General features: G+C 36.7%; 1 protein-coding gene across 1 annotated transcript; it reads left to right on the top strand.

The window, feature by feature from the left end:
- Positions 1-1927: 1927 nt before the first annotated feature.
- Positions 1928-3286, top strand: hrh2b (histamine receptor H2b). The gene is made up of 2 exons (XM_063484739.1): positions 1928-2548; positions 2810-3286. Exons 1-2 carry the CDS (start codon positions 1928-1930, stop codon positions 3284-3286), a joined length of 1098 nt encoding a protein of 365 aa, XP_063340809.1.
- Positions 3287-11421: the final 8135 nt, after the last annotated feature.

Raw genomic sequence — 11421 nt, 5'->3', positions numbered from 1 at the left:
TGAATAGTTTGTCTTGGTAAACATGTCATAAAGTCGAGGCTCTGGTATCTTATGTTCTGTTTAAACCATGCTCACTAAATATTGCATGTGTCTCTGATGTTTGTCTAAGGCAAAAAAAAAAACCAAACAAAAAAAAAAACACTAGCGATGAAACAGTCTATAATTGTAGCTATTTTCATGTGTCTAATTTCTATTTTGAATAAATTTTAAAAAATGATGCATCGACAACACATGAAGCATGACAACATACATTATACAGATGTGATCAAATTAAATTACAGGAAATTGGTTTGTTTCTTATTATTAAACTATGAGTTGCATCCATCAGCACTGGCTCAAGGCAGGGCAGCTGTCAACCAAGCCAAAGAAAAACAGCACGAGTCTGTTCATTCAGGGTTTTTATATTTTCATACTGTAAAATTTGATGTAAGTCAGGATTTTTTTTTCTTTTAAAAGTCCTCCCATGCTTAAAGGGCTTCAATGTTTCTATGTCTTCTTATACCCTTAGACCTATACTATAGTCTTTTATGACTGTTTTTAATATCTTGTTATGCATTACACTGATGGTAGTGCATAATATAGGGCAGCCACACTTTCTCTAGGTAGTAAAAGTTTGCATCTAGGAACAGCTCTTTTTATTTCTATTTGTTGTATATTTTACAGCAGATCTGGCAGTTATGGATAGTGTAACATGGGAAAATGTCAGTGTGGGTGTCATTACTTGGGTGCATTTCTGTCTATAGAGGACTCCTCAACTGGATGTATTTGTTTATTTAACAATATAAGGCACAATGCAAGGGTTGTATACATTTCTCTGGTCTAAGTTCTATGAGTCACGGTACTTTCAACATGATATTGTGAAAGAAAATGTAAAATGTTATTGTGGAATGCTTTAATATGTGTTGAAAAAAAAATATGTAACTTTACTTAGCAGTGTTACAGATTCCCTGGGAGGTCAAATCCAAAGTCAGAGTAGAGATCAAAAGGTCAAACACCAACAATATCCCAAGATTTTACTTTTGACAGTTGTGTTACATACAGTTCCATTGTATACAAGGCCAATTTCATTAAAACTAAATGACTAGTTCAAAGAGAGTGGACATCTAAAAATGAGCACTTACCTACATTTTTGGCAAATTTCACTGATCAAAACACAGTTTTCTCATTTATGATTTCAACTGAGAACATTTGGTCTTAGAACTGCATTAGTAGCATGAAAAATCAAAAACCAAATCTTTTATGAAGATTTTTTTATTGGATAGTGGAGGAATGAAGATGAGACAAGAAAGTAGGGAGAGCACGCAGAGAAAGACATGCAGAAAAGGTCCAGAGCTCATGCTGCATTCAGTGTGTAGCATATGATCGCCTGTTTAACTATTTTCAGTTTCAGTCAGTATTGTAGTCCACTGTCTTATATTGAATTATTTATATTTTTATGAAACCTTATTACTTAAAAAAGAAAAATTGAAGTGACACTATTTTATATCTACATATACACACATACTGTCAGGATTTGTATACAGCCCTGTGCATAGTTTGCTTATTTGTCATTTTCTCAGTGACCATCTGTGGTATTTTGACCTTTAACAGCGTTGGACTTGGACTTTTTCATTAAATGACAGATGGATAAACATGTTTCCTTTTTATAGCTTTTTAAGTAACCCCATTGTTTTTGTTTTTCACCAGGGTCATGTTTACTTCAGAGGCTGTGGCAATGTGAAACAAGAGAAGACTATGAAGGGCTTTCCATACAGACATAAACTTTTAAACCAGACTGCTTCTATGCACATAGATACCATGGAAAAGACAGTCTGAGGGAACTGACAACAGCTGAGAAACTTTGGAGATAAGCGGATGAGGCATTTTCAATATTTACTACTGAAGTACCGGCAGTAGCACTGTTCCAGTGCCAGAAAAGGAGTGCATCATGATCGCCACAGCACTGCGCTGGCTCATCCTGGTGTTTTTTATCATTCTAACCATTGGTGGTAACGTGCTAGTGTGTTTGGCTGTAGGAATGAGCCGTCGACTATGGAGAATTGCTAACTGCTTCGTGGTTTCGCTGGCGGTGACAGATCTCCTCCTTGGCCTACTGGTGCTTCCCTTGTCCGCCACTGTGGAGCTGCGCAGTGGGGAATGGCCATTTGGAGGAGCCTTGTGCAACATCTACATTTCATTAGATGTCATGCTGTGCACGGCCTCCATCCTGACCCTCCTGGCAATCAGTGTGGACCGATACCTTGCTATTTCAGCACCCCTTAGCCACTCCCGGAGAGTTACACCTCTAAGGGTGACATTGGCTATCATCACCATCTGGGCTATGTCACTAGCTGTGTCCGTTCTGCCTATCCACTTGGGGTGGAACACAGCAGACTACAGAGTTCAAAACTTAGACTGGGGCATGGGGGATGATGAAAAAGAGGGCTACTACTGTCAGTTTGGATGGAATAACAACTATGTTCTTCTTTATGCCTTTGGCTCATTTTACCTGCCTCTGATGGTTATGTGTGGAATGTATCTTTGCATATTCAGGATGGCACGAGAACAGGTCAGTGTTTATTATGATTTTGTCAAAGGTCATAACTTCAAGGCTTACATTTCTTTTTGAAGATGTCTGGCCAACTGCTGTAGAAATACATATAGGAATAAAGATACTTTTTTCAGTGGACAATTAAATGGGATTTATTTACATTCATATTGTCTTGTAATTGTAAATCCTTGACTATCAAATCAGTGACTTGGTTAAGTCCCAAGATCTCATTATCTTTGTCCTCTGGCTCTCTGTCCTTCTCTTAACCAATCTTTTCAGGCTAGGCGAATTCGTGCTACCCTGCCATCATTTGCACGTACAGCAACTGCAGTGATAGCCCGAGAGCACAAAGCTACAGTGACCCTGGCTGCAGTACTTGGGGCTTTTGTCATCTGTTGGTTCCCTTACTTCACCTACTTCACCTGGATTGGAATGAAGGAAAAGACAAACCCGCCTAATACACTTCACTCCGTAGTCCTGTGGTTGGGTTATTTTAACTCTACCCTTAATCCAATACTTTATCCAGCCTTTAACAGGGATTTCCGCAGAGCCTACGGAGAGCTGCTTCACTGCAAAAGACTATATCGGAGAAAACTGCACCTTAACGGTGTATCGGTAAATAAGCGATTGACCTTTACTAATGGACAAAGACTTTCTCAACAGTGTGAGGGACAGATAGACATACAAAAAAAAGACACAGAGGAGAAGACCCTCACGCTACAAATCGGAAATAGTATTCCTGATGAGCCAAGATGAAATGCTATGGATGTTGTCTTACCAATAGAATCTAGAGTTCCAGCAAAATATTGCTTACTATTACTCACTCAAAGTAAAAGATTACCCAGTGATTTACACTGTCACTCATTTGTAGATAGTGCCAAAGTTTATGCAATTCCAGGCACAGTACAATAAATGTTACATAAAAGTTTTATTAATGATTAATAACACTGTTATTGGAAAATAACATAAATCTTTACATGTTTATTTTAAGTTGCACATTTTTCTTTGGTTATAATAGTGTTGGACTAAGACAGAAGTTTGAACTGCATGTTTTTAACAGTAGTCTTCAGTGTAGCGAAGTTAATCTGAGTCGAATAAATAGATGACTCAGTAAGCTTCCCAGAAAACTGCATGGAGACATGTGTAGTTAAAAGTTTGCAAATTGTTTATTTTAAAACCCTCCAGCCCTGCTATTCAAAGTAAATAAGTCACCAGCAAGTTCATTTGATATGTACAAAATGTGTATGAACCCAAATAGGACAAACAGAAGGACTTCCTGGACACTTTTACAGATTAACTGCAGTAGAACAAGATATCCTTTTTTAAAAATTATGAGTTAAGCTATGATAACGACCAGCTCTTTTCTTTTATCCTAATGGACATGAGCTACATCATTATAGCTATGCTGCCTTTATGTATTGTAAATACATCAACAGATGAGATCACTTAGCCATTATAGACAGATGTGAAACTTGTGCACAGTGGTGATATAGACTACTGTAAAAATCAAATCTACGTAAATCTAAGCAAAATGTATGATTTCTGCTTACATTTTTAATTTATAAGGAAATTAGCACAGCAAGAGATTAATGCATTCAGTGTATTTATGAAACATTCTTATTTCATGTTATATTTGTTATTTTTATTCCATAAAAGTACTTTTATTAATTACCTCCTAACTCTACCAAATCAAATATTACTCAAAAGTAAACTGTGGCATGGATGTTGTGAATATTTTACAGACAGTGTGCTATATACTGAATAATGCTCTAACATACCTCTGGTTTTATTTGTGTCTTTGAATGTATGAAGAAGATTGTCAGTGGGAACTTAATTCAACAAAACTCATTAACAAGGCAAGCTGGACCTTACTGCTCCAAACACAGCTCAGAGTGAGTGTTGCATGTACAGCTTCCTGCACGCAGGTGTTGTGGGAGGTTTCATTGGCATTTCAGTAGGACAAATGTTCTTCCAGCAGGAGAAACATAAACAGACTCATGAACATTTAATAAATGAACTTTCTTTCCTGGACATTACATCTGTTTCTGTGCATTATATTAAACTGTTTATTTATTACTGCAACTGCAGAATATGCAGCTTTCTCTTTGTCTTTTCAAAATCTGACAACTTGAAGCAAGTTCCCTGAGCTTAACCCTTGTCCTGTAAGTGAGAGATATGCTCTTGTGAATGTTGATTATAATCAATATTTGTTTGCTTTGTTTGTTTAATTTTTTTTTGTTTAAAAAAAAAAGATAGCTGAAAACATCATTCATCAGAAAAAAGAATGAACTGATCCTTATTTTTTAAGCTCTGATATGTATCTGTATGTATACTGTATATTGCATTGCTTAAAAAATACATATTATAATTAAGTACAAATAACTTATGCAAAACAACAGGTTCCATTCTTTAACAGGATATACAAACCTTAGTCTTGATTGTCTGTGCTGCAGACTAACTAAACTAGACTGAATATAAAGGTCAGAAAGACAATCAAGATACAAGAGTGCTGTCTGTAGCCATCGGCATACATGATGGGACCAAATTGTAATTTTTCATTGTGATTAAGCTGATGAAAAAGCCGATGCGTCATCATGCCCTTTATGAAAACGCATCGTTGGCTCAGAAGTGCACTAATCCAAAATTTTACTTGCCTCACTATTTATTTAAGGCCTGATACATTTGAAACATTTTATAGTCTCAGATGTGCAGTCCTTTATTTTCACTCTGGTTATCTCTGTTTACCTGTGCATCGTCAGTTCCAGCATTACACCTCTAGGGCCCGAGGATAAATAAAATTAAATCAGCTGTCCAAAGAGCAGCACTTTTATCTAACTGTCAATAGCTGGATTATTGTAGCTTTGGAGTGTGTCTCTGTGCGAACGGTTATTTGTCCATGTTTATGTAACACCGCACATACATGTCACATCACATACGCTTAACAGCAGGTCTGCTGTTGAGGATTGCCATTTCAGCATCAGATATCTTTGTAAATAAAATTCTCTTTTACCAGTGTTTAAGATGAACCGCTGGGTTAAGGGCATACAGTTAAAAAAAAAAAAAAAAAAAAAAAATGTGTGTCATGTCAATTTCACTTTGGCACAAAATGTTAAATCTCATTTGTCTGAAACTATGCAAAAACCATCATACGAAACTATGAAATTCTTTAATAAGATTGAGTTGTTGTTAATTGCAGTTATTTTTTGGTAATGATCTTTCAAAACAAAAGTCTATAACTAAAGTAAACAATTTAGTATGCTGTGATTCTGGCTTGAAGTGGAATCTTGAGTAAACTGTTAGTTTTAGTTTTAGATTTCTTCCTGTTGAAAGTGAGTTTTTCCCTACTGCTTGCTCACAGGGGATGATCTTATTGTTGGGAATTTATTCTCTGTAATACTGTAGGGCATTTACCTTACAGAATAAAGCGCCTTGAGGTGACTGCTATTGTGATTTGGAGCTACACAAATAAACTTGAATTTAGCCAAATTGCTGCCATTAAGCAAGATGTAGTTTTTTGAACCCATCATTTACAGAAGTGGAACCATGTGTCAAAAATGACACAACACAAGCTTCTGAATGACCTGATATTACATTACATTGCCAAAGGATCAGTCTCTAATTAATCCACTATAGGATTAGTTGGGCCAAAATAATCCTATAGTGGATTAATTCTTTTCATAGGAGTATATTTCATAGCTTCACCCTGAGTGGCTGAGCAGGCATGGGAATAGTTTTCAGAGATGATTCACCAAGATCAACTGTTTTTTTTGTTTGTTTGTTTGTTTGTGTTTTTTCTGGATGAAAGTGGATCAGTGAAAATATCAGTGAACAAACCATGTACTTCCAGCAGGTGGCAGTGTTAGCCAGCTTTCTCTCTGATGACTTGTTTAACATCTGAAGTGTATGTGCTTTTCAAGGCCTTAGTCTTTCTCCATGTGGCATGTATTGTTTAAAACAAAAATAAAACAAAGCAAACAAGCAGAAATCAACAATTATGGATTATTAAAATAACAGTAAATCAAGGGACAGTCTGCTGATTGTGGTTATATCTCTGCAATAACTAATATCAACATATCAAAAAGAGCACTCTGACAGCATAATGCATTGGACGATGAACAGCAGAGTTTAGCAGGTCTTTAGGATTCATTAGAGACCACTCGAGTCATTAAGATCAGAACCCTTCTGGAATGTACCCAATGTGCAGCTTTGGGATTAGAAAGAGACAAAGTGAGTTTTTTATTATTATGATTATTATTATTTAATTAAGATCCGAACTGAAGGTTATGTCTCAGTCCACACTGACTCTCCTTAGGTCAAAGATAAGAAAAGAGAACTAATAGAAATGATATCAGCTCATAATTACAGTTTTTTGTTTTGTTTTGTTTTTTATGTGAGTCTAAAAATTCAAAAGCGTTCTCTAATTTTCACATAGTCTGTGCCCAGTCGCTGCCATTTGTTCATTTATTTGGTATCTATCTGTTTATTGTCTTGGGAATGTGATAAGAGCATTTAAATATCCTCATGCATTATGCAACGGAGTAGGAGGAGAAGGTGGGTGGTGAGGTGAAGAAAAAAAAAACTTAAAATAAGATTCCTTTTCTGGTTTCAGTGCCATCATGAAAGTCTGCATACGCTTGCTAATACTGCCTTTGCATGTGATTGGAGGCTGTTGGCTGGTGTTTGTTAAGTGGCACGTCCTAATTGTCCCCAGTAGACCCAAACAGGACAGCAGCTGCCATGGATAATTAAACAAATTTCTTCCGCAGGCTGCACTGGGAGTTGACGGAGGTTTTACAATTGTTTTAGAATTAACACATAAAAGTGAAAGAACTACTCTACGCTATACGCTTCCGATAACAACCGCACTCTGCGTCTGGAGCCTAATCTGGAGATATTTTTGCGTTTGCACTGAAAAGGTTGTAACACGTGTTTGTGCTGTGTCTTCCTCTCTGATGCAGTACAGGCTTTCTTTGTGGAGTCAGCACTTCTGTTGTACCTACATAAGTGTCAGCTGCAGCAGAGGAAGTGCACAGATTTGCAGCTCTGTGGAAGAGCCGGAATAACTGTACAACTTTACAGGTTTTGCTTTTAGGTTTAGAAGTACTGAAAACGGGATAAAGGCATGTTATTAATAAAGTTGTGTTTTCTTACGCTATATCAACATTCTTTTCTTACTGTAGTAGCTTACACAAGATCGTCTTTCTTTATGTTTCTGTCTGGTTTCTGACTGACTTGTGCGTTGACAGAGCAAAAAATAAATAAATAAATAAATTTTTCTATGTATACTCCATTTGTCATCGTGGGCCTGTGTGTATTTTTGTATGCCGGTCTAGCTTTTGGCTCTGCTTCTTATCTCAGCTCCATGGCTTCCCACTGTTCTTGTCACTTCACATCTTTCCATGCGCAGATGACTGCTAAGCTAAACTCCTGTAGAGATCCAGGAGCTGGTTTGTCTGAGCATGCTCAGTGCGGGGGCTTGGAAGACTTAACATCTGAGTGTGGGAGGCAGCACACTGCTGCTGCAGGGGTCAGCTGTGCGGATGCCTGCACCCAACAGCAGTTGTTTTCATACTGACAGCACTGAACAGATAACCCCGAGGAAATGGCAAAAATCTGCAGCTTCCCTCACCAGGATCATCAGAATGAGTGCAGGAAAGAGCACCGGGGGTTTGACTTTCAAGCAATTTGATTCAAAATATCCACATAGTATTTGAAAAAGCCTTCTTTGTGCTTGAGGAATGTGCTTCACTATGGCAACAATATTTTCTGCCAACGTGTGACAAAGTATTTCATCAGTTCATTTATTCAGATTCATACATCACCATGGATACTATGAACAAACCAGTTCTTCTCTCTTCAACTACCTTTGGCTTCTTTTTAGTGATCTTTGTAGAATATTGCTGCGAACATTTTTTTATGACTAATGTCACTTTTGCCTGGTACACAATGATAGATCAAATAATTGGTTTGGGTTATGACGTTGATGAAGGACTACACTAATAACTATGCCACAGAGCACACTCTCTAGAAGTGGTGCAGAAATTAGACCAGTGAATTATCCAAGTTCTATGTGTGTTGACATTGCCATGGCTACTAATGGTCTCTGCGGGGCAGACATGATTACAATGAGTATGTGGATGAAGCAGCAGATGAGAATGCCAATGGGTGACTTTCTGGATTTGCAAGGTGCTTTGCAGCTTTGTTGGAAAGCACATCTAATGATAAAGCAACCTGCAAAGAAATGCTTGCATTTTACTTTCCACTTTCATATTTTAAGATTTATTTAATGGTCAACTTTTAGTTTGTGTTGATTTTATCTTACTTTTCAGAAGGATATATGGCACAATATTATTCAGTATCTATACTTTCTTTTCATTATAACACTTTACATTAAATACATTATTATCCTGAAGAATGAAATGGATTCTTTTAGAATGAAACAATGACAGTGCTCATGGTTTCACTTCTCACCTGACGCGTTGTCTTTGACCTTGCAAAATGTGGAATTCTTGGCTGAAAAGAGCTGAAACTGTATCCTCCAGTGATGATCTTAATGTTTGTTGATGTTTGAGGTCTTTTGTCAAATGGAACAGTTGTCAGCGCAGGACTTTAAGGAACCAATTTTGCTTTTTAATTGATTTTCTAAATACGGAAAATCAATAAATGAAATATATATTAAAGGGGAAATCACTCCCTGTCCTGTCTCCATCTGATAACAGAAATCCGTGAACCTAACATATCTTTTATTTCTTGCTGGCTTCATAGACTATATATAAGACATGGAAACAGCCACCATGACATAACCCACTGTGTTGACTGAACTCTGATGATTAATGAAGATGAGGGTTGTTTCCCTATAGACTCCCATACGATCAGAAGTGTTTCTGCAACCAGCTGAGTTGTCCCTGTCTACCCATTAAAAAGAACAGCAGGTTTAAAGCACTTTTACGCTGACTTCTCTTTTCAGCTTGTAAATTACTGCAATTTTGTGGCTACTGTGTCTGACAGCTAGCTTGAGTGCCATCCATTAAATACTCCATATCCTTTCTGTAATTTTCACAGAAGTGTCCATGCAACAAAGGCTAGAACTTGTGGAGGAGCAGTTGTTGTTTGCACAGACAGATAAGGCTGCAGTCTGAATGACTGAAGGGAAAGAAGCAGGTTTCTGAAACAGTTACAATCTCCAGACTGCACAAAACATGATAGAAAGGAAAGTTGCAAGTCACCCTGTGATTTAACTGATGAGTTGTCTCTTGCTAATCATAAATCTGAAGACACTGAAGAAGAGCTGAAGTGTACCATGAAGCAGCTTTTAATAACTCCTTTAGCACTAAAGCAAGAAAAGCCTACACAGAAATAATGGGGAGGACACATCAAATCTTAGATGCTGGATTAGCATTTTCACCACTGCCATCTTGGACCAGCAGTGTGTATGGAACTGTGAAACTTTTTCTCATTCCTGAAGACATGTCAACTTCAAGTTGCTAGCCAATGGCCATGGATAATCCTCCATTGTGAAAGATAGTATAACCAAGAATTAATAAATCTGACATTTTTTAATAAATGTGACATTTTGGGTCACCTTAATCAATGTTACGCAAAATGAATGAATTTCTTATCCCACAGACTTCTATAGGACTGAGTCTTTTTGCAACCACAGCTAGTGTCATCTGGTGGCCATCAAATACAATGCTGTTTTTCACTTAATTGCATGGTTCTGATACGTTTACCCAGTTAAAATGACTTTAACCACATTGATTTCTATTATATGACAGTAATCCCTGTCATACAGTTCTCAAGTCATTTATTTTTGTTGTGATTTTTTAATTTACATTTATATTATGTCTATATTAAATTATTTATACAATTTTATTGCTATTCATTGCTAAACCATGAATGTATGAATTTATAGAATAGGATGAATAACTGTTAATTGAAGAATATAAAGCATTTAAAGCAAAATAATTTTTTATGCTTTTTGCATTTTACAGAATTTAATGGATCATATGCCACTCAGATGAGAGAAAGTGCCCTTTCAGCTGACAAATATTAAGAGCCTTTTTCATTTGCAGCCATTTTGACATGAAAATAGTAGGTAAACACAGGTTTAAAGTTTCTGTTCTGTTCTAATTTGTTGCAATATTATACTGCCTGTCTTGTAGTGGTCTGTACACAGCAAAATCTCCAGTGTTAAATTAACACTACAGAGTGTCTATATGTGTCCACTCCTCTGAGTGTTAAATATAACACTGTTGAGTGTTAAATGAACACTTTTGACAGTGTTGTATTTTTAAAAGTAACCTAGTCAGTTTTCAAGATTTACAATGACTAACACAGAGCAGTGCTGATTTTCTGAACACTGGAAAATAACTCAAAATGTTAGAAATATTCCAGTGTTAGAAAATCAGCACTGCTCTGTGTTAGTCATTGTAAATCTTGAAAACTGACTAGGTTACTTTTAAAAATACAACACTGTCAAAAGTGTTCATTTAACACTCAACAGTGTTATATTTAACACTCAGAGGAGTGGACACATATAGACACTCTCTAGTGTTAATTTAACACTGGAGATTTTGCTGTGTAGTCAATTTCTGTATTGAGTGTTGTCAGCCCCTCGAGTGTTGTTTGGCCAGTCACAACACACAACTCTTTTTTTTTACCCTTGTTAGCCCTTTATTAAAATTAAATTATTCTATTGGCAGAAATGTAAACAACCCTGTCCTGTTATGTGTGTTCTTGTTATAATAACACATTATGATACTGCAAAAAGTGCCTTTTCATATTTTCTAATTGAATTTTGATTGCCGATATCCGCCACATATTCTTTTTGGCAATGTGGCCAGCTCTGTGCTTCTATTTTTACCATGCCACTCTTTGAGTAAAGTGCACCG

This window comes from Pelmatolapia mariae, linkage group LG10_11, assembly GCF_036321145.2.
Source record: "Pelmatolapia mariae isolate MD_Pm_ZW linkage group LG10_11, Pm_UMD_F_2, whole genome shotgun sequence".
Lineage (NCBI taxonomy): Eukaryota > Metazoa > Chordata > Actinopteri > Cichliformes > Cichlidae > Pelmatolapia > Pelmatolapia mariae.
The sequence above is the reverse complement of the archived record's forward strand: the minus strand, read 5'-3'. Positions and strand labels throughout refer to the sequence as shown.

Excerpts from the sequence above, each read along its gene's own strand:
- hrh2b (XM_063484739.1), top strand. The coding sequence starts at position 1,928 with ATGATCGCCACAGCACTGCGCTGGCTCATCCTGGTGTTTTTTATCATT. Across the intron at positions 2,549-2,809 it reads TCAGGATGGCACGAGAACAG|GCTAGGCGAATTCGTGCTAC; the intron begins GTCAGTGTTTAT and ends CAATCTTTTCAG.